At 42.9% G+C, this 27,710-nt stretch overlaps 1 protein-coding gene across 3 annotated transcripts in view; it reads right to left on the bottom strand.

The window, feature by feature from the left end:
* Positions 1 to 27,710, bottom strand: part of PTPRZ1 (protein tyrosine phosphatase receptor type Z1) — a 198,224-nt gene that overhangs the window by 11,437 nt on the left and 159,077 nt on the right. For all 3 annotated transcript variants that reach the window (XM_066591838.1, XM_066591839.1, XM_066591840.1), the window contains 7 exons: positions 25,378 to 25,512; positions 23,632 to 23,795; positions 17,729 to 17,864; positions 14,669 to 14,815; positions 12,600 to 12,693; positions 2,148 to 2,221; positions 642 to 770 (listed from right to left, as the gene is read on the bottom strand). In XM_066591838.1, the coding sequence (XP_066447935.1) occupies positions 642 to 770; positions 2,148 to 2,221; positions 12,600 to 12,693; positions 14,669 to 14,815; positions 17,729 to 17,864; positions 23,632 to 23,795; positions 25,378 to 25,512 (879 nt within the window). The remainder of the gene's footprint in view (positions 1 to 641; positions 771 to 2,147; positions 2,222 to 12,599; positions 12,694 to 14,668; positions 14,816 to 17,728; positions 17,865 to 23,631; positions 23,796 to 25,377; positions 25,513 to 27,710) is intronic.

Raw genomic sequence — 27,710 nt, 5'->3', positions numbered from 1 at the left:
TTCACATGGATTGTGAGGGCAATATCGAGCAATGAATCATGGCCCGGTATCCCCCTAGGCCAGTGTGAAGTCGGCCTTAAACATAAAAAAAACTGTATAAATTTGGTATCGCCATATTTGTAGTGACCTGCTGCACTGTAAAAATATAATCCTGTTTCACCCCATTTGCAGTACATTATATGATACATTAAATAGTACTATTAACCCTTTGCAATCCAATTTTGGATTCTGGGTTTCCTAGGGGGGCTTTCTCTTTCTGCCATTATACAATAGCGCCATCTGCTGGATAGAGCCAGTACTGTGGTATGTGACATGCTGGAGAGACCTCCGACAACAGAGCGGCTAGTAATATACAGTAATAATACCCTGCCGGACATCTTCTGACATCAGAGCTGTACAGCCTTCAATCAGAATGTCTTTAGACGTCAGACAGTGGATTGGAAAGGGTTAAAGGTACAGCTGATTCCGCAAAAATCTAGCCTTCATATAACTATATTGACAGATTAATGAAAAAAAATTATATCTCTTGAAAAGCAGACATGAAAGGGGAAAATTCAAGAAATTGCTGGCCTTTAAAAGAATGTAAATTTAGTGATTGTGTTAAAACTCTCTGGTTACAAAGTTCCTGAACTAAGACTTACCATGTTCTGGTTATCAGGAAGCATTACAATTATCTGCGAATTGTGGTCCCAGATCATCCTCCAGAAATCTTTTATAGTATGTAATAACGGGTGCTGCGTTATAACGAATTCAGTGCTTTCACGGTAGCCCTGCAGAAAAAATGTTATCAGTCAATTATATGTACATAATCCCTAATCTGCCATGCAAGGCTCTGTTCACATCATAGCTTCTTCCCGGGAAATTACTTGCTGTCAAAAATGCTATATAGTCTAGTAGTCAATGTAGTCTGCACAACTATTGTTGCAGTAATCAATGCTCTAAAACAAAAAACCTCAAGGACCCTATAATAGAAACCATGACCCTAATGTGGACAAAATTAGAGTATATATATGAATAGAAGTAAAGTATATGCCTTATGGCTTCTTTACGCGACAGTATGTGCAAAAACGCTTGCTGCAGTGTTTTTGTTTTAATTGGTCTTTGAGAGAGAGGTGGCTCATTATAGGGCTGCTTCACGGCACTCACTGTCTGGGATAGCCTTGTAACCTTAGACTGAAGAGAACAGACTAAAGTCTCCATATAAACCAGACAAATGCTAAGTATTGGACAGTATCCAAAATTCAAGAGGGTGCTATGGAAAACACAGCAGACAAACAAATATTGCACTGTAGCAGCCCAAACATCTCTATCAGTAAAAACCTGTGAACTCCAAGTACTCACCAAATTTTTAAAAAAGTCTGCTGTTTTCAAACTATTGAAGTTGTTGAAACAATGTACTTCTGTCTCGCTGCACTTATGTTGTGATGCACTCACAAGAAGTAAGCTTACAGAGTGCAGTGACAACTGCAGCCAATAGGAGGCCAGATAGGGACATCCCATAAACCTGCCTTGGGGTGTCTATATTAGAAGCCCACATGACAGATCTACAAGATGTCACCGGCTGATCTCGCCTGGTGACCTCCCCTACCAGATGCCATGGCGTAGGAATGACAAAGCAGTGGCTCGTTGCCACAGTAAGATTAATTTTATAAAAAAAGATAGACAACCCCTTTATGTTCTCTAAAAAGTGTCACAATTTGTAATGATGGGTAAATAAAGACTGTCACAATGATAACGTTTTGTTCTCATTTATTGTTGATTCCAAAGAGGCGCAATGTACTCCGAGATCACACTGGTTGAGTAATATGGCACCAAAATAATTAACAGGTAAGTCAGATATTTCAGCAGACCTACATAGCGATGCTGCTTTGTTGCTAGGAATCCCACATTTGACCTTCAATAAACACTACAGTGAAGCAGCTGGGAGAGCTATTCATTTGCATCAACAAGCCTTTAGCAATTACTTTATCAAAAGCAAATGGTTTAACAAGAAGTGATACGCTGTACATCATTCTCTGGAGGAAAGGTAATATTTAAAGGCCTTGGAGTCATTATTTTTTAATTAGCAGTTTATTTAGCTGTGGTAAGAGTTTTTATAATTTGCTCTAAATTGGGAGTTTTATTAAGAAATAATAGGTACTACCTACCGTAATGTAAGAAGCATTAATATAATCTGTTCCTTCTCTAGCCAGTGAAGAAAGGCCTACTCTTGATCGTTCAACTGTGAAGAAACAAAATGCGTTAACAAGGAATCTTTTAATGCCATTATATTAGATATTCACAGATATGTATTTCTTAGGGCTTATTCAGACGGGCGTATATCGGTTGGGTTTTCACGCGGGGCTGATATACGCTGCCCCTCTCTGCAAGGGGAGGAGGCAGGACGGAATAGGAGCTAGTGCACTGAGCTTCTGCCGCTCGCCACTGTTTGCAATGGGAGGGGTGGGACGGGGTGGAGCTAAGTTCCACCCTGTCCCGCTCCTTCGCATTGCAAACAGTGGTGAGGGGCGGAGAAAGGGCAGAGAGGGGACATAAGCTTAGTGCACTAGCTCCCGTCGCATCCTGCCTCCTCCCCTTGCAGAGAGGGGCAGCGTATATTGGCCGGGCGTGAAAACCCAACCGATATACGCCCGTCTGAATAAGCCCTTATATGGATGGTGGATTCCATCTAGCGCCTGTAATTCTGTCAGTTAAAGGAGTCCAATTATTCAATATTGTGGCCTATCACTAGGATACAGGTCCATTGTTGGCAAGGGTGCCCAGGGCCCACTACTAAAATTCATTCTGCGGGCCCCTGTACAGTTGCATACAACCTAATACCCATTCACAAATTCCTTGCTGCTGCGTTTTCTAAATTCTACAATAGAAATGTGGCTGCATTTGCATGCATCCCTGTCTACACTGAAGTAGATGGAGAATGCGGTTGGCAGGAATGGGTAGACTCCCATTTACACTATGCACTGCTCACATGGAAGTGGCTGGGGGCGCACCCTGACTCAGGGCTAACTGGGGATTCCCCTGTAGGCCAGTTTGATTCCTTTATTTATAATAGCATTATGATTGTTGGAGGTCTACCCTCTGGACTTTGCCAATGCCAAGAACATAGAGACAAGGAAAGGAGGATTATTTGTAAGCGACAAAGTGCTAGTTTGTCTAGCTTCCCCTAGTGAAGAAACCACCGCATTATGTGATCCCTCAGCCCAGAAGAGGTAGTCTTGTAGGTTTTTTTTAGACTGCAGATGCAGTAAATGCATATTCTTGAAAAAAATGAGAAAGCAGCACTATACAGGTCTTAAAATAATATGTTTTAGCATGGAATTGGATTGGGAAACTGGTTTCCTCCCCCCTCCCCCAAGAAACTGTGCCAGTTCTCGTCCATGGGCTGTCTCTAGTACAATAGCGCAGTCCTAATCAAGTCCATAGGGCTGAGATGCAATACTACATTCACTCCATAGACAGATGTGGCACTGTTTCTGGGGGAAAAAACTGACTTTTTTTTAGCTCCTTTAATTTCTTTATATTTATAATTTCCAATGGATGCTCAATATCCATAATTTATAAGCCTTATTCTTAACATCTGGTAGCTTTAACGACTTTTATTGGAAAGAGTTATGGTATCTAGTTGCTGGAGAGCCTCATTGATTTTAAAACTAAATAATAATTAATAAGAAACTAATAAACAACTAGAATTACTAACATGTTAGACCGGAGCTATACTACAATACAGTGGTGTAACTATAGGGGATGTGGTTGCACCCGGGCCCACGAGCCTTTGGTGGCCCATAAGGCTTCTCTTTTCCATATAGGGAGCATAGTTTTATGGCTAAAGCATTATAGTTGGGGGCCCTGTTACAATTTTTTCACTGGGTCCCAGAAGCTTCAAGTTACGCCTCTGCTACAAGATCTATTATACAAGAGATAACAAATCAATTCTGTATGATGCCCGATCTTAAGGTCCTTTTACGTGCAAAGATAACTGCTTAAACGGCCGAACAAATTGATGACATTTTTGCATAAAATTACACTTTCAGATAATGGCTTTACTTCCCTCATTAGCTGAAGTAATGGAAGGAGAGCTAGTTCTTTTCCCCATGACATCATGACAGCATACGCTGGAGGTTGCTCACCTGCTGACCTGAAGGGACAGGAAGAGGCAGAGTATAAAAAGAACCTCCCCTCCACCAACACCAGTGTTTTTCCTGTCCCTTCAGGACAGCAACGGCAGAGCTCCAGCGACGCTGTCCCATGCCGGAGGAGGACTTACCGGCGAAGCGGCGGCGTTTTTCTTCGGGCAGCCCCGGCAACCCCAGTGGGAAGGACCCCATCTGGGCGCTTTCCGGGGACTGCGTGGGCCGGGGTCCAAGTACGGGCTGCCGGCACCACTGCGGCCGTCATTTCAGGCGGCGGCCGCCATCTCCGGGTCCAGGGCCGACAGGGCGCTCCATTGGGGTCTCGGCGGAATACAGCGCGGTGACATCAGACGCTCCGCAAAGGGGGCGTGGCCTGCGAAGGGGGCGTGGCCTGGCACGGCCGGCGCCGAATTTAAAAATCTGCTGCCCCTGCATCAGCTGGTGGTGTTTCCCCACGCTAAGGAACGATCCTAAGTACAGGAAGCGTTCTTGCAAGACGCAAGATGTCGGCCAGAGAGGACCCAGAGACCCTCCAAACTGTAAGTGGTCCGGTGGACCAACCTACACCTGCACTACATACACTTCCCGACTAACAGAGTTTCCCTTGTCTTACAGGACAGGGATACTCAAAAACCGAGGGAGGCTAGACGAAGGAGTAAAAAATGTCCAGTATGTCTAACCAAACTCGACGACTCCTGCACAAAAACGTTATGTGCTACCTGTTCCGCAAAAGTTATGCAGGAGGAAAAAACTTCCCTTATGGCCGAAATTCGGTCAGTCGTCCGGGAAGAAGTGCAGTCCTCCCTCTCGGACCTCCAACCTGGGCCTTCCGGGGTTACACGCAGGTCGGTTCCGGCGGTGTCTGAGTCCGACTCCGACATAGCGGAAAATATGGATTTTGACGGGGAAGTCATGCAGGAGGACAAAAAATATCTTTTCTCTACCTCAGACATGGATCAACTGCTAAAAGCTGTACGCAGAACCATGCAGGTGGAGGAAGATGTGCAGCAACCCCGCACAGTCCAGGAGGATATGTTCGAGGGGTTACTCCCGCAACGGAAATCTTCATTCCCCGTAAACGCCACGCTCAAGCAGCTGATTCTAAATGAGTGGGAGAGCGTGGATCAGGCTCCGCTAATCCCTAGGGAATTCAAAGAACGCCTTTTGTTTCCGGGAGATGAGGTGTCCTTTTTGGACGAGATACCAAAAGTCGATGCGGCAATTGCCATGGTATCCAGAAAGTCCGGATTACCCTTTGAGGATACGTCCCACTTAAAGGACCCGTTGGACCATAAGGTGGACACAACCATGCGTAAAGCCTGGTCTACCTCCGGTCTGATCATGAAATCCAACATCGCGGCCACTTCCGTGGCTCGTTCCATGGCAATCTGGTTGGACCAATTCGCAGCCCTAGTCGACCAAAAAGCCCCTAGGGAGGAGTTCGCAAGTGGCATCCCTCTGCTACGGATGGCAACAGGGTTTCTGGCGGATGCTTCAATGGAAACAGTCCGCTTCGGAGCCCGCATGGCAGCACTATCGAACACCGCCAGAAGGGCAGTGTGGGTAAAAGAGTGGTCGGGGGACTCAGCTTCCAAAAATAGGCTATGTACCCTACCGTTCCGGGGCGGGCGCATATTTGGACCAGACCTGGATGGCGTAGGGGTACAGGATTGAGCTACTATCCCGCCCCCCGGACAGATTTATGATAACCCCAACCCAGTCTCCAGGCCTAGAACAGGCTCTGTTGGAAGGCGTACGGAACCTGCAGGGTCTCGGCGCGGTTATCCCGGTCCCCAAGAAGGAACAGGGAAAAGGTTTCTATTCCCCCCTCTTTCTGGTTCCCAAACCAGATGGCTCCCACCGCACCATTATCAATCTCAAACAACTGAATAGATTCATTGAATATAGGAAATTCAAAATGGAAACCATTAGAACTGCAACTCCTCTAATTGCCAGAGATAACGTAATGGCTACGATAGACCTTAAGGATGCCTATTTTCACATCCCTATTTACGCCAACTCACAAAAGTTCCTGAGGTTTGCGCTGAGGGTGGAGGGGGAAATCTGCCACTTTCAGTTCGTCTGCCTCCCATTTGGAATCTCCTCGGCTCCGAATTTTTTCCAAGGTCGTGATAGAAATGGTGGCCTTCTTACGAAATCAGGGTGTCATGATCATCCCCTACTTGGACGACTTCCTATTGGTGGCAGATTCCCCGTCTACTCTGAGATCACACTTGGAGTCCACATTGCAATTATTTAAGGAACTTGGCTGGATTATTAACGAGTCAAAATCCAACATGGAGCCAGAAACCAGGAAGAAATTCCTGGGTGTCATCCTGGATTCCAGTCTACAAAATTCGTCCCTTCCTCCCCTAAGAAAACATCTTATCATAGAGGAATGTTCCAACCTCTATAAAAAACATAAGGTAACGATAAGAGACGCAATGCGGATCCTGGGACTAATGACGTGGTCCCCTGGGCCCAGTTCCATAGTCGCGGACTCCAGTCACTAATTCTCCGGAATTGGGACAAGTTGCAGGCTTCGCTTGATCAGACAATCCCTATTTCGGCGGAAGCCAGAGCTTCACTCCATTGGTGGGTGTCGTCGGACAACCTGTCTCAGGCATCCGATTGGAATTTGGACCCGGCAGTAATAATCACGACCGATGCCAGCGCCAAAGGGTGGGGGGCCCACTTTAAAGGCGGTTATGTACAGGGGGCCTGGGACGTTCACGAGAAAGCTAGCTCATCGAACTTTAGGGAGCTTAAAGCGGTAGGGAAATCCCTGCGTAGCCTGCAAACACGGTTAGTGGCGAAGCATGTGAGGATCTTCTCAGACAATATGACAACAGTATCACTCATTCGCCACCAGGGTACCACCAGGAATCCTCCACTACAACGACTGGCGGGGCGGATCCTTCAGTGGGCGGAAGGCACAACAAAGTCCCTATCGGCCTTTCATATAAAAGGAGCCGAGAACTCAGCTGCGGACTTTTTAAGCAGAAGGAAAGTGGACCCAGGAGAATGGGAACTCCATCCAGAGGTGTTCAGCCTTCTTGTGGAGAAGTGGGGGGTACCAGAAGTAGACCTCTTTGCGTCAAGCGCAAACACCAAATGCCGGCTTTTCTTTTCCAGAGGCGCAGAGAAACAGGCCTTGGGCACGGACGCTCTCTCTCACCCCCGGGATTGGGACCTAGCGTATGCCTTTCCCCCTCTACCACTAATCCCGCTCCTGCTAAGGAAATTACTGCAGTCAACTCTAACAGTAATTTTTGTAGCACCATATTGGCCCAAAAGACCGTGGTTCCCCCTCCTGAGATCCCTGTCAGTGGGAGAGCCCTTCCACCTTCCAACAAGACCGAACCTACTGTCGCAGGGCCCTCTTCTTTACCCGGAAGTTCACAAGTTCAGGCTTACGGCCTGGAGCTTGAGCGGGTAAAGTTCCTAGGGAAGGGTCTTTCCCCTAATGTTATTTCCACCATTAGCGAGAGCCTTAAACCCTCGACACACAAAATCTACTCCAAAGTCTGGAAAAGATTTTCGGAGTGGTTAGGCCAGGACATCCAGCAGCTGGACCAGCCAGACGTCCGTAAAATCTTAGATTTTCTCCAGGCGGGCCTGGATAAAGGTTTGAGTCCGAATACCCTCAAAGTCCAAATGGCGGCCTTGGGGGCATTCTTCGATCTCGCGCTGGCGGAGCACAGGTGGATTAGGAGATTTCTTAGAGGGGCGAGCAGATTACATCCATTCACACGGCCCACGGCACCACCCTGGGATCTGACCATAGTCCTTCAGGCCTTCTGCGACCCCCCCCCCCCCCATTCGAACCGATTACGGATCTATCCATCGCCTGGCTGACGTACAAGGTAGCCCTGCTTGTGGCAGTTACGTCGGCCAGACGCGTGGGGGAAATCCAGGCCCTCTCACGAAGGGCCCCATATATGAATATCCACCCAGACAAAATAGTTTTTTATTTAGACCCGTCCTTCCAGCCTAAAGTATTGTCAGATTTCCACAAGGGCCAACCAATAGTTATTCCAGCCTTTTGCCAAAATTTCAAAAATGGAAAAGAACAAAAGCTCCATAATATAGACGTCAAAAGAGCGGTACTAGCGTACCTTGAGGCAACGGAAAGTTTCAGGAAGTCTGACAAACTTTTCGTTCAATTTCAGGGGCAGGCCAAAGGAAAGGCCGCCTCTAAAGATGCGATCGCCAGGTGGCTCAGGAGAGCCATCCAGGAGGCTTACAAGGCCAAGGGCATCCCCCCTCCAGAAGGATTGAAGGCCCACTCAACGAGAGCGGTGGCATCCTCTTGGGCAGAGAGAGCGCACGCGTCGATTGAGCAAATCTGTAACGCAGCCACATGGACTTCAGGCCATACTTTCATTAAACATTATAGGCTGGACTTTAAATATAGTCAGGACGCATCCTTCGGTAGGAAGGTGCTCCAAGCCGTAATCCCTCCCTAAAAAGCCCATGCCACTTATTTGGTATTCCTCCAGCGTATGCTGTCATGATGTCATGGGGAAAACGGGAATTTTTTCTTACCGATAATTCCCTTTCTGGAAGACATCATGACAGCATACGGGCTTTTTTTCCCCCCCCTTACCAACATGGTTACCCTAGTTTGTCCAACACATGAGGTAATGTGTATGCTTTGACTTTGTCTTCTGAGGTGTGTGATGTCAATAAAAACACACCTTCTGGTTAAATAGCTGGTCACTGTGGTCATTTGGAACGCACTGGTGTTGGTGGAGGGGAGGTTCTTTTTATACTCTGCCTCTTCTTGTCCCTTCAGGTCAGCAGGTGAGCAACCTCCAGCGTATGCTGTCATGATGTCTTCCAGAAAGGGAATTATCGGTAAGAAAAAATTCCCGTTTTCTCAGGTGGGCGTGTGTTTATGTGAGGGATTATCTTGCCAGCAGGATTCCATTGTCATCTCCCATGTGTTTATGCAAGACATTATCTGGCCAACAAGATTCTATTGTCTTCTTCAGGCATGAATAAACAATCTCCTCATTGTGTATGAGAGGTATACACAATGAGGGCATTGTTTATTTGTCAAACTGCCCAAAATACTGAACAATTTCCATTCAAATGGAACAAATTTTGATTGGCCTGGTGACTATTTTTATGTCAGCTAAAAACCAGAGCTAAACTATAAGTGAACAAATAGTGCACGACTGCCTGCATTGACATGTAATGATTATGACTCGCTTTAAGCTGTTTGAACGAATTTTGCATTTAAAAGGGCCTGTACCTACCTGATCTAGTCAACATTGCAGTTACACTATTGATTTATGACGCTTTTAGATAATGAATCAACTTTTACTAATTAAAAATATATATTTATTAAAGTACACTACTACAATCTGTTTATATTATGTATTTTTTAATCTAGTTGCATAACATAATTGTGGGGGCTGCAGAGACCGATTTTACAGTGGAAAACCGCCAAAAGAAACATAAATCAGAAAATGATATACCAACTTTCATGATAGTGTTGTGATCATAATCTAAAATGGTCAGAGGTTACTCTGGAAGAAGGGAGTGGGAGGTATTGTCAATGGTCAGGTTCCCTTTAAACCATTGGTGCTATAAATTCAGATAAAAAGGACCAGTCACCTCTCTACAGCACTATTATTGACATTTTTAATGGTTCTGTCACTTTGGTTCATATGACCGCTGATTAAACCATTCTCTTTAAGAACACAGAGAACATTCTCTTTAAGAACACAATGTATTTTGACATTCTCTATTTTGAGATAATTAGAATCACATTCTTTTCTTGGAATTGTGGAGACAGTCTAGCATGCCACAGTTATTCCAGAGATGATATTGGATGTCCAACAGAATAGCCAGTATGGGGGAGTTTATCCTCTGATTGTGTAACATTGTGCAAAATTTAGTGAGACTGCAAAATGTGTCTTCAGATGTTATTTTGTTTTTGACAGAATGTTCTACTTTGAGAAAACACTTTTATAGCCAAAAATGTATGTACTCATATACCTTGAATTATGTAACCATGTCCAGAGCAGCCCACTTGTGTACAATAATTAACACCCCTTTAATGCCTTGATAAAACACAGCAATGGACAGGGGAGGGGAGCAAAACCTGCCACCATTGACTGTTATTAAGATCTCTGTATCTGAGTCTTTGTTAATGGACATTGTCACTAGTGACTGACTATTTTAATTCTACCTGGTATTGGTGATTTCTTTAGGACTTACAGAACTACTCCGACATTTTTGGAGGCCCCAGCGAGATTGCCAGAACTACATTGATCACTGAACAAGGAGCAGTGGACTTCTCTCTTTGGAAATGCATGATCCCAGGTAAGAGAATTTTCTTTTGACTTTTCCCTCGGGAGGGGGCCACCTGCAGAGTCAGTGGTCGGTGCCTTCTCAGGAATACTTTGCTCCCTATCAGGTAAAATTACTTTTTCCTTATTTGTAAATTGTTCCTTTTCTCCATGCTATGTATGAAGTCTGTCTTACAGCACTGAGTATGCTGCTGGATTTAAGTCAGCTCTGTATTTGTGTTTTTGTGTGTGCTTTAACTCTTGACTACCTGTTCATTTCCTGTTCTGTCTGCTTAATTGTGTTGTGTGTCAGTAATTTTACTATCATTGATAATAATTTTCATGTTTTAAAAGGGGATTCTGGCATAGATGCATAGCTGCTGACATTTTTGCTATACATCTGATCTTGCCCTGGTTATTTTCTGACTCTAGTGTTAGGGCTTATCGCTGGAGTGTAGAGGATACATAACTGTGGGGGGAAGTAGCTGGTCACCAACAGTTCTGTGAGTAAGGTAAATTACATAGCAGGGTATCTGCAGAAAAGACTAGCACTCTGACAGATTTGCTATGGTTGTGATATCTCACAAAATTCAACACGATGTCGAAGTATAAGCCAACCATTGTTGATTTGTTGAGGATCACTTTTGGGAGATCAGCTTTGAGAAATCCAGCTACCATACTGCGGAAAGCTAAATTGCCAAAAACTGGCAGTCTTGACCTTAATGCCTGGGGCCAATTTTCAGCAACTGCAGATTGATCAACGTCTTCTGCATTAGAGACCCTGTATATTTGGGATCTAAAGATGAACAAGGGAAGGAAGACCTCAAGATAAAGAGAAATTTGTATTTCACATATGACTGTCTTGTTTTCGTTTATATTTTTTCATGTTTTTTTTTTCTTTGAGACCAGATTTGACAGGATTGGTTTTGTGTTGCTAGCAAATAAAATGTTAGGAAACAGTGTAATAAATGTGATATTAGATTATCTGATTGTTTATGCAATGTATCATTGTTATGAAAAACATGGAGCATTTGAAAAAAAACATTTAGAAGTTACTAATCCTTCATTAACAGAACTTGAGCGAGCATCACGCCGTATTCGACCCCGCCCCAGTTTTGGCCCCTCCCCGCTGCCGCCATGTCAGATTTGACCACTCCCCGCTGCGATGCTGCATACATCAACGGTAGTTTGTGGATGGCTTGGCGGAGGAGAGAGAGAGAGAGAGAGAGAGAGAGAAAACACACAGGAAAAAAAAAACTCAGCAACCGGTGGGTCCCACACAAAAATGCTTGAGTCTCCCATTGAAGTCAATGGGGTTCGTTAATCGAATAGAGCTCTCGAATTTCACGAAAAGCTCGACTCGAATAAGGAGGGCCTGAGCATTTGGGTACTCGCTCATCTCTATTCATAACATGAATTGGGTGAGAAAGTTGCTTTCCAACATACAATTGAACGGAACCATTTAAGAATCGGTGATTCCCCATGACATGGCTATTGGAAGGATGGGTAAGGGAAATCCACTTTGAAGCTTGGTGACGCTCAAAATATTGAACCCCTGTATTTCCTGACTCTATATTGTTCAGTCTAATTTTGTACCACTTTTTAGCTGGTTTAGTTTTTGACTAAAATTGTGCCATTTCTGGAGCAATTTAAGAAATGCCCCCTTTTTGCGCGTCAGCCAATCACAGCCGTTCAACATTGAATGGCTGTGATTGGCTGACGAATCGTGAGTTAGCCAATCACAGCATTAGCTTTCTGGAGCCGGGGATTTCAAGCCCCGCATCCAGAAAGTAATGCTCTGTCGGGGACGAGGAGGGAGCGACAGCCTGCAGCAGCGCCGCAGAACGCCGGGGGGGGGGGGGGGGGGTGAGTCCATTTGCATTTATCCTTAAGGGCTTTTACCCAATAGCATTTTTTTTTCGCTGCGATATTGCTGCATTTTTTTTTCCAAACGTCAATGGGACTTTCTAATATTAAAATTGCATCGCACAAAAATCACAGCAACGCAAACTTGCGATTTTTGTGCGATGCGATTTCAACATTAGAAAGTCCCATTGACATTTGGAAAAAAGAAACGCTGTGAAATCCCAGCGAAAAAACACTAGTGGGTAAAAGCCCTTAGACTGAAATCTTCAAATAACTAGTTATATAAAATACAACCACATACCTGGGATAATGGAAGAGGTTCTGTTCTTATCCCTGTTGTGCACCTTTAATGCTGCAGAGTAGTCACACTGAAGGATATTGGGTTCACTAAGCAACTGAAAAAAAAGCAGATTACATTTTTTAATACAATTGCTATTTTACTATACGATTCACAAATTTGTACTTCTATGGGACAATTACAGTAACTGTAAGAGAAATCCATCCTTCATGCATTTTTGCAGTGAAGCTAATAATGCTTTTAACCCTTTGCAATCCAACTTTGGATTCTGGGTTTTTCTTTTTCTGCCATTCTACAATAGCGCCACCTGCTGGCTAGAGATATTACTGCGGTATGGGACATGCTGGAGAGGCCCCGACAACATAGCGGCCAGTAATATACTGTAAGAATACCCTGCTGGACGTCTTCCGACATCAGAAGCTGTACAGCCTTTAATCAGAATGTCTTTAGACATCAGACAGTGGATTGGAAAGGGTTAAAGAATACCTACGAAGGTTTTGCTAAGAACACCGTACTTCAGTCCAAACCAGAGCTTTATTTTTGCAAAAAAGACACAAATGCACAGCCTTTATACTTGGGCATAAACCTAAAATAAACACCTGCTCGCCTGAACTCTAACTAGACATTTCATGCAGTCTAACCGAGATGGCATACTACCAACCACCCACAATACCCAACCATCAAAACAGCAGGGTGACCTCTCTCGTGTGTAGTTCCCACTAAGTGCATACCTTGCACTTCTTTTAAGCCTTAGTAATGGGATGAGCCCAACCACCTGCAATGTTTGTCGACCATGTGTTTTTTTGAGGCAACATTTGTCGCCAAAGCATGAAACCGCTGATCATGAATCAGCCCTATAGTACTTCATTGCATGTATATAGAGAACAGCGGGTGGTCTGTTCTCTAAATACTTCGCTATTGTTCTCCAGCGGGACAGCGGCTGTTAACAGCTGTTAAAGAATATCAGCGCTGCCCGTGGAGAACTCAGCGTGCGGTCTGTCTTATCTTATCGTCCTGAGGGACGAGGATTTCATGCGGACCTCAGGTCAGCGATGGCCGAAAAATGCACGGTAAATACACGATGGGCACATATTTTCAACGATTATCACTCAGATGGCTTTTGAGAGAATTTTGAGCGATAATCGTTGTGTGTGTAAAAAAAAAAAAAAAAAAAGCCTTTACTCTTTAAATATAAACTAAAGGTTTATATTTAAACCAGTGGTGATGGCAAAATCAAGGAAGGAGTTTAAGAGGGGACTAGACGTCTTTTTGGAGTGCTAGGACATTGCAGGATATAGACATTAAATAACCAGTGGGCTTGTTGATCTGGGTTTTGGAGTCAGGTAGGAACTGTCAAACATTAATCTAGAGCTTATTCTGACTGCCATCTCATTGGTTTTTTTTTTTGCCTTCCTCTGGATCAACAAGTGAGTGGAATCAGGCTGAACTGAATAGACAATTGTCTTTTTTCAGTACTATGTTACTATGTTTAGGTTTTTGGTTAGGTCACTTTCACATAAGCATATTACAGTCAAACTGTGGCATGTATGTGCTCGTACTCCACTCGTATGAAACCAGCTTTAAAGTCATGTCTACATTTCATGAAAATGAAGATTTTTTTTTTTTTTTACTAAAATTTCTGGGCTCAAAAAAAGTGTTTATTAAAATGTTGGATTCAGCCTCGTATGCTTAAAAATGGCCATTGTCTGTTTCAAAAGGTTAAAGTGTACAAAGCTTCAAAGAAAAATCTAAAGGTTACTATTCTTTGCAAGCGTGCTCAGCTAATAAATAAGAAGGAATGTGCTTCTGTTTCCCATTCATTCTGTATGAATGGCTCCTTATTATGTACAGTGTCAGTAGTAATGTATTATAGAATGTACTAGAATGTCCAACACTGAATTTATGATTAGGCCTTTTACAAAGCTCAAGGTGAACGCTGTACTAAAGCTGCAGAATTATATTAGAACATCTCTAATTTACCCCTTGGACTAATCTACAAAACAAGAAAAAATAAAGGAATGCGAGAAAAACGATTGAGGCAAACCTAGTTCATTAAATAGCACATGACTTACCTTGAACTGCGTTTCCAGTCTCGTTTTTCCAGATGGGCCCGTTGTTAGGAGCGCATTGACATATGCATGAATGTGGCTCTCTGCTACTTCTGTTTCTCTGCTCAGAATGGCCTCCACCAGAGCATCATGAATGAAGATGTACTGTTCCTGGATGGGTTAATAATAAATATAAGATCCTTGTTGACTAACATGTATATACCAATGACTATGCAAAGGCTGTACTAGGCCAAAGAGGACATGAGTAAAGCCCCTTTTACACGGGATGATTATCATGCAAACTGCTCGTTAGATGGCAATCAGGGGCATAACTATAGGGGATGCAGGGGAGGCGGTTGCACCCGGGCCCAGGAGCCTTGGGGGGCCCATAAGGCCTCTCCTCTCCATATAGGGAGCCCAGTATTATGACTAAAGCATTATAGTTGGGGCCCCATTACAGATTTTGCAACAGGGCCCAGAAGCTTCAAGTTACACCTCTGATGGCAATACACTCGTTAGGTCTGCATTGTTCAGTTTAAACAGGCAACCGTGTAAAACAGAGCAGCGATCATCGTTATACGACCCTTGTCCCATGTAAAAGGGGCTTAAGATGATTCTCCATTTACAATACATGTTGAAGGCGTTCTGTTGATAATGTAATGGGACCATAGCTTCCTTAATATGATTTATAGTATATGCACAACATACGTATTGCTACTTCAGATTAGATTTCAATAACGAATTCCATCACTTCATTTGTAAACTCAATAATAGCTACCAACAATCCTGTAATTGAATTAACTTAAAATGTATTTATTTATGGCTGCCGGCTAGATACACCAAACCTATAATGAAACATTTAAGAAGTATTTTACTCAAAACATTTAACTATTGAACCAGGGCAATCACTTTGGTTCCTCATTCTCAGCAAATGCATTTTTATGAAAATTGCTCAATATATATCTAACATAACTATCATAAGAATCTACCAATCAATCTATACCTACTGTATTTCTCTATTTATCTCTCGAATGTGTTACCGTATATTCCGGTGTATAAGGCGACGGGGCGTATAAGACTACCCCCCAACTGTCACCTTATACGCCGGGAATACAGCGGAGCAAAAAAAAGAAATCAGTACTCACCTTCCCCGGCGTTCTGCGGCGCTGCTGCAGGCTGTCGCTCCCTCCTGGTCTCCGCCAGAGCATTGCTTTCTGGAAGCGGGGCTTGAAATCCCCGCCTCCAGAAAGCTAATACTGTGATTAGCTAACACACGCCGTCAGCCAATCACAGCCATTCAATGACATTGAATGGCTGTGATTGGCTAAAACACACGTGCCTTCAGCCAATCACAGCCATTTAATGACATCATTGAATGGCTGTGATTGACTAACACTCGTGCGCCTTCAGCCAATCACAGCCAATGACGGCGTGTGTTAGCCAATCACAGTATTAGCTTTCTGGAGGCGGGGATTTCAAGCCCCGCATTCAGAAGGCAATGCTCTGCCGGGGACCAGGAGGGAGCGACAGCCTGCAGCAGCGCCGCAGAACGCCGGGGGAGGTGAGTAATGATTTTTTTTTGTTTGACACTTTCTTTTTTTTGTATTACCGGTGTATAAGACGACCCCCGACTTCAGAGCAGATTTTTGGGGGTTCAAAAGTCGTCTTATACGCCGGTATATACGGTATATCTAGCTAATCTAATGTCTGTCTAATCTATCAGTTATATTTATCTTTTTTAACATATCTACCTGCCATACTTATATTTGTATTTACCATATCTATCTTTTCTATCTACTGTATTTATCATATCTACCATGTCTATCTAGATCTAATGTATCATATTTATCTATCATATCTACCTATCATATCTAAGCCCCATTTAGACGGGATGAATGTGGGGCAAACGATGCCCGACACTCATCCCCGCATATACTCGCTCCCGTGCTGTTACACAGGAGCGAGTATCGTTGGCTTGCAGCGATGGAACTGGAGGAGATTTCTCTCCTCGCTCTCCCCCACCCCTCTTCAGTACGGAATGGCTGCTGTTTACACTGAAGGATCATCGTTCAGCTCATCTTTCATTGTTTAAGCTGCATAAAATTCTGAACTCTGATCATTCAATGTAGACAGCAGGCGTTCAGGACTAAACAGGCCACTGTGTTATGTGAATGGAGAGGGGCGGGGGAGAGCAAGGAGTGAAATCTCCTGCAGCCTCCCCGCCCCCTGCTGGCCGCTCTGTCAGGGAGCCAGCGATGCTCACTCTTGTGCAGCAGCACGGGAGCGAGTATGTCCGGGGACGAGTGTCGGGCATCGTTTGCCCAACATTCATCCAGTACAACTGTGCCTTTATAATCTAAACTCAAGATGTGCACTGGTTTATTACTAGATGTTATTACCTATTTTTTCTATGTTTTCTCCAATTAGCTGGATATCTATCTCTCTTCTCTATCTATTAGGGATGGGTGATATAGCCTAAAAATAAAATCTCAATTATTTCATAATTATAGCCGACGCTCTCAATTTGTTTTGCTAAATATAATGAAAAAAATATCAAGACAAAATGTATGCTTTAATCACATCTGTACTGGGGGGTCATCGCAGTGCCAGTGCACAATTTCCGACAAAAATGTACAGCATTCTGCACTATTTTGCCAGATAAAATGCCAGGTGGCATGACAGAGACCCAACAAGCCCCATTATAGTTAGTGGGGTCTATACACAGTATATATCTTATCTACCTAATCTTTGAGTTCCTGTTACATAATATACCAACTCTAAAATGACTTCTATTTAAATAGTTTGTTCATTAAAGTTGTCTGTAAATAAAATCTTAAGTATCCAATAAAGAAAAGAAAAAGACAAAAGGGATGTAAAGCTGACATTGAAATGATATGTACACAGAGTAGACACACAGATACACTGTATAGATACATCACTGGGCATACAACTGCAGTGTAGATCTGAAACACATAAATGTATATGAGCTACTGTACAAGACAGATACTGTGTAATATACATAGATATGGAAGCGATAGACAAGGCTCAGTGGATAGGCAAAGCTATTATACAATACAATGTTACCTCTGTTTGCACCAAATAATTTCTTTGAGTCCGAATATGTTTTAAGAATCCAAAAATGTTTACAGTGCCTTCTTGTCTAATTTGCTGCAGCATGCTATCCAAGACAATATATGTTCCAGTTCTTCCAACACCCGCACTGGAATACAAACAGGTGGATCAATTAACCAAATACTAGAATCATTTTGAAACAAACAGTGTTGGCCATGAAGACCCTGCCTTGGCCAGCCTTCTCATAGTGACTGACAGATGGCCGTGTATGCAGATGCAAAGCAGCCAGCTATCAATCACCAGGAGCAGAGGGAAGAAGGGCTAAATTAGCCTGATGAAGAATCGATAGAAGACCCAAAAGCTCGCTATAACATCATGTATTTTTGTTAGCCATTAAAAGGTATCATTTCTACAAGATTACTTGGTTTCTCTCACTGAAAACAATCACACTTTGCTCTACTGGCTAAAACCGTATCGAACCCCCTTTCTCTCTGTTCGCGCCAAATTGCAAAATACAAAAAATGCCAATGTTGTCAATATACAGTGTAACCAAAATCAACAAATAAGGTCACCATCTTAGCGCCATTGTAAAGGACGCCAGGGCCTCACAGTGACTATTCTGCCACACTTAGCTGCTACATCCAAAGTTTCTTCAGCATGGATAACTATTGTCTTTTTAGTTAATGTATTCTGTATATATTTCTGTCGGGTAAACACGCTGGGATATTAAAAGGGACAAATTGATGCATATGTTAAAATGGATTTTTGCGTGTATTTATTATGGGACAAGTGAGCCTCGTGTGACGCAGAGTGTAAGTTCTCGCCTATGACCTGAAGGTTGCTAGTTCGATCCCGACCTGATTCAGGTAGCCGGCTCAAGGTTGACTCAGCCTTCCGTCCTTTCGAGGTCAGTAAAATGAGAACCCAGCTTGGTGGGGAGTAATAAATAATAATTACCTGGAAGCGCTGCGGAATAAGTTGGCGCTATGCAAATACCAAGATGTATTTATTTAAGTGTATTTGTGAGCTTCTATTTATCTGTTATGTTTAATGGCTATTATCAAATGTGGATGTGAATACAATGTCTCAGTTGCTTTGCAATTATAACCTTATGACAAAGTGAATCACGCGGTTGCTGTTAAATACTGCTCTTTGCCTATATTTTCATTAATTCAAGGTAAGGCCAGCTTCCCACTGGCATACTTGCATGCGCAACATGCAGAGAATAGAGCCCATTGATTTCAATGGGTTTATTCACATTTCGGTTACACACACACACAAAAAAGAAATAGAGCACACTCTATTTTTTCTGCATATTTGCACACCAAAAGTCCCCATAGAATTCATTGGGGGTGCACAAATGCGTGCGCAATACGCAAGGAGATGCATGAAATACTGCATAATTCCGCTGGAAAAAGAACCCATCTGGAACTAATTAGCCATTTCAATCAGGGTGTTTGTTTGCCTGGGCAAATGAACATACCCTTGGAGTGCAGAAAGTACAGTAAAATGCACTGATGCGTGCGCAAATAAGCATTTTTATTCTGCAAAAATGCAGAGCTTGCAAATACGCTTATGATTGTGCGTAGCCGCCCTTACAATACAATGGCAGGAGAATTTATTTGCAGGGGAGGAGAGGGGAGTGGGATTGTAGGTGAGGACGGAGGCTTCACCCCAGTCAACAGCCCCAACCCCTCCCCAGTCCTGTCTGCACATGAATTCACCCATCCTTGGACTGGTTTGCATTGACAGCTATTTTATGCTATTTCTAGACTACCCCTGAAAAAGCATTACAATATATTCATGTTAAGTGGTTTCACCTGTGCATTTCCCTAGGTAAAGTAACCGTATACACGCCTTGTCAAAAAAAATAAAGCACTTAGCAGGAGTTGAAAGCCTCGTGGGAGGATCAGCAAGTGTTTTCCATTGTTTTCAATGGGAACTCTCAAATTGCAGTGCAATGATTTTGCTGGTGCCATTGAAAACAATGGTTGGGGCATTCCGCGGAAACACCCAAACATAGGACATGCCATGATTTTGGCATGTGATGCAATGCGGGAAAAGAATCCCTCATGTATATAACCCCATTCAAAAGAATGAGGTTCACATTCGTGTGAGATTTGTGCATCTCGCAATGCACAAATCTCGTGCGATTATCTCGACTGTATGAAAGGCCTAAGGATGATGATTCCACTTACTTTAATTGAAGATCAGGAGGAGAAAACACAGGATAGGGCTTCACCCCAATCCCTCAGATCTTAGGTTGGGCTATGGACTGTTAGATCCCTTACGGGCTAAAGTAGTAGTCTAATGCATTTGTTTAGGCATTGGGGTCTTTTTCTGATACTTTTCATCATTAATACACACATGTAAGATAGACTTGGCAAAACTGTTGAACTACTTCTGTACCACTTTACTTTTACATACAGCCAAAGAGAATTGTCCTCATGGCCAACTCATAGTAACATGCAATTTGTAACTTCTCTAAAGCATTCAGTGAATGTGATACTGTAAAAAGATATCATCTGCTGGTAGATGTCATGAACTTTTTCATTGTTTGGCACAGGCTGCAAATACTGTACATAGATATCCATTATGACTATCGCTATTGCAGGTTTACGCAATTCAATATATGCTATCTCAAACCAATAAAGGAACAAGGGCATTATGAGCTGTCTATTATCTGCTAATGTATTAAACCTATGTTGAATGTACAGTATTACACATTTATGCATGCAAAAGTTTGCATATTTATGTTTGCAATAAATGGGAATACCACTGATAATATAGTAAAAGTCAATACTTGAATTAACCCCTTAAGGACCAAGCATGGTAAAAATATAGCCTTTGGTCCTGGGCTTTAATCCCTGCCGAAAGCAGATGTATGGCATGGGATTAAAGCCTCTGTTCTTGCAATCAATACAGGAGCAGGTCGGGTCCTCAGCTATCAGACACAGCAGAGGACCCAGAGGAGAAGGGAGAAGCATTTTTTTTAAACTGCTTTTACCTATCCATTCCCGGCTACATGGCGCTCAGTGAGCGCCATGTCCTAAGAAGTGAAAGTGGCAGCATTACTTCCACTATGTGACCCGGCAATCACAAGACCGCTGTGTGCAGTTATATCTCAGGCAGATATGCAATTGATTAGACTTGTGGCGTGATTAAATGAACGGTCTTGCCACCTGAGGCCCTAAAAGTGGTCCAGCCTTGTCATATAAAAAGGCTCTGAGGCGGCTTCTCCTCTTTTTCTGCTTGTGTGGAGCTTGTTGATCACTAGACGCCTCTATGACGCAATCAAAGAAATTTCACCCATTTAAGAGTTTGAGAGGGGGCACATTATTGGAATGCAAGAAGCTGCATGGTTGAATCGACAAATTGTCTGCCACCTGAGCCATTCTGACCAGACTGCTAAGAGTTGTTGGAACTAGTGGATGCGTGAGGGCATTTACACAAGGTGATTGGGCTCAGGACGCCCTCGACAGACCATCAGTAGAGAGAATCGACTGATCATCCAACAAGCATGAACAGCTCCAACTGTTTTGTTGTCTGCTGTCCAGAGACAGGTGGCACCATTTTTATAGGGCCCTGTGTCTGTTGGAACCATTTCCAGGTACTTAGCTGAGGGCTATTTGGTCTCACAGCGCTCATTACGTGTACTGCCTTTGACACCCACCCGCTGTTGCCTCCATTTGCAGTGGTGTGATGAACAATCAAACTGGACTGCTATGGTGTGGAATCGCCTTGTCTTCAGTGATTAATCCACATGACTGTTGTGTTCATGTCTGGAGACTTAGGTGCTCACCCCTCAATCCTACCTTTGCTGTACACATTGCTTCCCCTACTGGTGTGATGGTCTGGGGGGCAATTGCATATGACAGTCAGTCACTCCTAGTGCTATGAGAGACAATGCCAGCTCAGCAATATGTTCAGGACACCCTGCAGCCACATGTAAAATTATATGAGAGGAGAGCGCCAAGAATTAAACTTTTAGCAGCAATCAATTATAGTGAAGTACAAAAATACACTCACCGGGTGCTCAGGTGAGATCAAACGTGAAGCATGAATCTCACCGGCACCAAGATCCTGGATGGCGTGTAGAAATTATAAAGCTGAATTCCTCATCCGTGTAGAGCCGCACAGCAATTATACGAGTAAACCCACAAGATTCTGAGGGCTCGTCACATAATATTGGCATAGGAAAAGAAAAACAGTTGCTTGCGCTCGCGGGGAAACAGGCACAAAGTTCAAATTGATTTCAAACAGAAACGCGTAGCTCAGTGTATCGTGTGTTAATAAATTGATTATGTTATAATCAATTTGAACTTTGTGCCTGTTTCCCCGCGAGCGCAAGCAACTGTTTTTTTCTTTTCCTATGCAGCCACATGTGTTCCTCTCATGACAGGGCTTCCAAGAGGCATTTTGCAGTAGGATAAAGCTCAGCTGCACACGGAAAGGGGGTCAAAGGAATGTCTCCACAGTATTGTCCCACTTTCGCGGCCTGCCCGGTTGTCAGGTTTATTGCTTATAAAGCATATATAGAACCATCTGTGACGCCAACTTTGACAACCTTCAAATTTACATGATCTAGAAGCTCAATTACAGCAAATATAGGCAGATGTGCTGCTGGATACCATGCAAACCTGTGTGCCTCCATGCCTGCCTGTAGCACATCTTGTATCCAAGCTAGAGGCGGTACAACGGGGTACTAGAGCCTCCATGCACTACCGTATCTCATTTTGCATCCAAGCTAGTTGAGGCCCAACCGGGTACTAGAGCCTCCATTCAAGTTTTTTGCAGTAAATTATCAAATTATCGTTTTGCTCTGATATTGTAATCACTTATATCAACATTATGATCACGCACACAGTTTCATTCCATGCCGACAACTCCTTTTAGGTGCTTGATTTCTTTTTTTTTTTTTTTTTGACAATGTGTGTAGATTTACAATTATTTCACATGCGACAAGAAAATTTTGGTTGCCACATTCACAGTAAGGTCTATTTAGATGGGACAAATGTTGGGCAAACAATGCCCGAAACTCGTCTCTGTGTTTCCTCGCTCCCGTGTTGTGCACGGGAGCTAGCGGAGCTGTCTCGCTCACGGAGAAGCCAGCATGGGGACGGGGCAGTGCAGGAGATTTCTCTCCTCTCGCTCCCCTGCCCCTCTCCATTGAGATAACACAGCGGCCATTCACTACTGAATGGCCGCTGTTTAAACTGAACGATGAGCTCATTGCTGATCTTTTATGCTGCATAAATGATTGACGACCAGTTGATTGCTCATTGTTCAGTTTAAACAGCAGCCGTTTATTACTGAACAGCCGCTGTGTTATCTCAATGGAGAAATCTCCTGCACTGCCCCGCCACCCTGCTGGCGGCTCTGTGAGTGAAACAGCTCTGTTAGCTCCCGTGTGACAGCACGGGAGCGAGGAAACACAGGGACGGGTGCCTGTGTATAGTCAATGCGTTTCCTAGCTCTTCAGAAACCCTTGCGTATTTCTTCTATTCTGCACTATGGATGGACACTCATTCACAGGAGAAGCAAAAAATCTGTGAAAGAATCTGCAAACAAAAGTACCGTTAGTAATCCTCTATAATATCCTTTATTAAGGATCTAAAAAGATATCTAAAGATTAAAAAATACCAATCAGATCTGATCAAACTCGGATCAGAACTGATTGCCAACATGATCGGTTCTGTTAATAGGAAGCAATGATCAGGTAGACCAGGAAAGATTTCAGACACAACTGACAGTAAAATCTGCAAGATGCAAAGAATACAAAGAACTGAAATGGCAAGTGGGCTTATACAATTTGATCCTGGTCATTTTTTAAAGCAATAGAGCAATGCAAAAAATGAATGTGCAGACTATGATTTTTCCCATTTGGAATGCTTTTTGGTAGTGCCATAACTTACCTACAATGTACTATGACTGGTCCATTGGTGGTACGCTTTGCTGTAGAGGCCTTTCTTACAAATGTCAAAACAGGGAGAGAATATTCTGGAACACCCATATCAGGCCACTGTGTATAATGGTACTGAGTTATCAGACGCTCATTTAATCTTCCTTTCTGGGAGCCCTGAGGGGAAAAAACAAAAGACATTATACATGGTTTAATTCCAACCAGTTTGTAAGTGTTGGGGTATTAGCATTTTACCATGTTTCCCCGAAAATTAGACAGTGTCTTATATTAATTTTTGTTCAGAAAGGTTTAACTTTTTCACATGTATAGCTGCCTGGACACTATTTAAATTGACTTTTTAAATTAACTGTTAGCATGGCCTAATTTTGGAGTAGGGCTTCTATTTCAAGCATCCTCAAAAAGCCTGAGAAATCATTTTGCATCCTTAAAAGTTCTGGAAAATCCTGCTATGTCTTATTTTCAGGGAAACAGGGTAGCAACGTTGGGTAGAGAATTTGTGACTGCACTGTCCTATTTAACTAAATTACTATACAATATAGTAATACTATCAATGTGTACTATAGCCTACTGCACAATATGTAGGGTGATAGGAGAGCATTGTCTCAAATAATAATGTAGGAAGTGATGAGATTTGAAATAAGGAGGAAAAAGGGAGAAGTAAAAAAAAAATCACTTTATATAATGTACATATTTTGCACTATGTGATAAGGTATTCTGCTTGGTTCACCTCTTTTAAGGCCAGCTTCACAACATTTTTTTAAATCAATGGTTTTGTTTCGTCCTATTTTGAGGCTGTGATTTTTAAGTCCTTAATGGTATAATACATCAAAGGGAAAGCACACAGTCACCTTCCCCCTCCCTTAAGCATAAGAAGTTTTGGCTTATAGGAGTCATTAAAGTTGTCTTAACCATGTACTATGCATACAACTATTATGATGGAGACACAAATGGTACTATGCTAAAAGGTTGGAGGTGGAGTGACGTCTACAGCATAAGATAAGTGAGCCAATGCTCAGTCCAAAGAAAGGTCAACGGAGGAGATGAATGTGTAAAGGGCTTGGTCCTCTCAAGGACAAGGTATAGACAACACTCTGTAAAGTCCTCATACATGCCACCGCAATACAATAAAGAGAACAATAAGCATATGCAGTTCTTTTTAAAGTTCTGTTGAACAAATATTGATCTATTTTACCAGGACAATCGTGGAGATCTATATGCCCCCCCCCCCCTCATATTTACTGTTTTCAATTACATGTAGAAAAAGAAGTTTCTCATCTACACAGTATGTTCTGAAAGACTGAGCATCAGGTGCTAAAAAGTTATTTGGTTAAATGCTCCCAAGAAAATATTTATTATATAATATAACTTGTGAACTAACAAAACTGCTCTTGATTTACAGCAAAATCTATAAAATGAGGGCGACCCTTCTATTCATAGGGATATTATAACTTGTTATCAGTGACATGCTCTAAGTGACATCTGTTCTCCCTAAGAGAAACACATTCTGTATTAGCCTGTCTCAAGTCCAAACTATATGGGGCAGATTTCTACTCTAATAGAAACGTGAACCTTTATTTAATGCCTGGGTATTTAATTTTGGTCTTCATGACGATCCTCTGTATTGTGTGCCCTCGAATGGTATAATGGTTATCTCTACGGTGATTGTTCACATTGTAATATAAATGCAATATAAAGTCATTATTAACCAATGTATGTTAAATATAGCTCTATTACAAACCTTCTTAATCTTGATGTTCCGAAGCGTAAATGTTCTCACAGTGTAATAAGCCAGAGCACAGGTGTTTTTGTGGGTAAGCAAAAAGGTACCATATTCTTCACTGCCGTCATTTGGCCAGTACTGGTCACACTTCCTCTGCAAATTGCCAAACAAATAATATTAGTGGAAGCAATTCTCAAATATTTAAACATGGAAAAAAACATCTTCTCAACATATAGATAAGAAAACCTGACTTCTACCACATCTTTGGCATACTGTCTATGTCTATGGCAGGAAAATCTCCCAACATAGCTGATTCATTTCAATACACCACAAATAAGACAAGTTGTAGCGTACACATAAACATAGGCTTTGAATGAGAAAGTATATGCCAAAAGAGTGCCCTTGTTCTCATACTTTCACCGCTCCCGTTAAACTTCGTTTATTAAAGGGATTTTGTCATTAAAAAAAAATAAATCAATACTTACCTATTCCTGCCTAGGCAGCCTTCTTCAAGCATCTTCTCTTCGCCGATCTTCTCCAGTTCCCTCGGTCACCTTACCTCCAGCCGGCCAGATCCTCTTATTCTTTTTATGAGGCGTCCATTCTCTGCATTCTTCTTCCAGCAGTTCTGTGTAGGTTACGTCACTAGTGTCTAGGAAGGAATGCCGATCTACTGCCGAGATTGCGCATGCACGTTGTCTCACCGTAAGGGTTCACATGCTATGGTCACGAACAGCGGGCATGCGCAGTCTTGGCAATAGCTCGGCACTCCCTGCTAGGCTATGAACGCTATGTCATTAGTGATGTAGTGTACATTGCCCTGCAGGAAGGAGAATGCAAGGAATGGACACTTCGTCACCGCAAGCATAAGAATCGTCTGGCTTGCGGTGAGGTGACCCAGTGGTTTGCATGAGCCAGGAGAAGATCGGTGCGTCTTTGTTTGCTGCGTACAAATGAATATGTTTTGTGGGTGCAAAAAGTACAGTAAAACATGCTTAAAAAAAGCATAGTTCATCTTGCAAAAATGCGTGCAGAGGCCAGCTTCACACGGGCGAGAAAATCGTGCGAGATGTGTGCGTTGCAAGACACACACATCTCACATGAATATGTACCCTATTCTTTTGAATGGGGCAATATGAAAGCGATGTTTTCCCGCATCGAATCGCGCCATTCCTATCTTGGAGCGTGCTCTTGCATCACATCTTCCATTGTCTTCAATGGGGCTGGTGGCAACATCAGACCACATGCTAGTTGCACGCGGTGCGATGCAAGGTCACCCCATTCAAAACAATGTATGATTGTTACTTCCCTAAAGTGATGCAAGGAGGTTTTCAGACAAAACCGTTTTGCATCCGAGGGGAAATTGCATGTTGGCGAGCACGATAGCAGGCCGTGATTCACGGCCCAATATTGCGCTCGTTCATGTGAAGTTAGCCTTAGTGTCACATACATTTTTGTTCTGGTGTTTTTGTTTTTATAGAGCTTGTGTGAAAATAATAGAGACAGTGCATGTAGCAAATGAGAAGAAATGCCATGGATCCAAAAAACGCAGCAAAAGTGAGAAAAAATGACAGTAAAAATATTCAGTGTTCTTTTCATATTTTGCTATAGCTAACAACTGGAGGCCGGGCCTGCTACATGCAGGAGAAATATCTCTTACATTAGCCAATGACAGAGACGTTACCTATGGAAAACAGTGGCACTGCTTCTGGGGAAAATGCTGTGGTTTTTTCAGTAGATCTGGGTGTGCAAATGCTACGGAATTGCTGTAGATTTTCCCCTGGGTTGAAATCCATGCTGATTGCTTGAAATCTCATTCACATTCCTTGCACTGTAAAGAGCTGCAGACTTAACGCTACATATGGACATATTCTAATCTCATTTCTGTGTGAGGAAAGTTAAATGAGTATTTTCAAAAATTCCAGATACGAAGGGTGCTTACACAATGTTTCTGCACAGCTGGTTATGGATATAAGTTGTGCAGCCATTCCCTTCTTATCCTGCCCTCCCTTTGTGATGTTTCTGCACATCGCTATTTTCCAGGATGTCCACCGCATCCCTGCTGATATGCAGCTTAAAACTACATTTCTCACAATTCCCTGCTCACACCTATCCGCATCTCAACTAAGCGCTGCCCTGCTTTCAGTCAGCAATCTAAACCTGAGAGCTGAAGAGAAAAAAAGTTGTTTCTACTGAGCATGCCTGACCAGCAGTGCCTACAGGTCATATCTAGCCCAACCTGGGAAGAAACAATTCTGAAGTCTCAGGAGAAAATAATGTTTTTTAGAGCTACAGACACAATATCTAAAGAAACTTTTCTAACTTTTACTTAGTATTCACTTATCAACTTT

Source organism: Eleutherodactylus coqui, chromosome 2 (genome assembly GCF_035609145.1).
Source record: "Eleutherodactylus coqui strain aEleCoq1 chromosome 2, aEleCoq1.hap1, whole genome shotgun sequence".
Taxonomy (NCBI): domain Eukaryota; kingdom Metazoa; phylum Chordata; class Amphibia; order Anura; family Eleutherodactylidae; genus Eleutherodactylus; species Eleutherodactylus coqui.
This window is presented reverse-complemented; position numbering and strand designations above follow the sequence as displayed.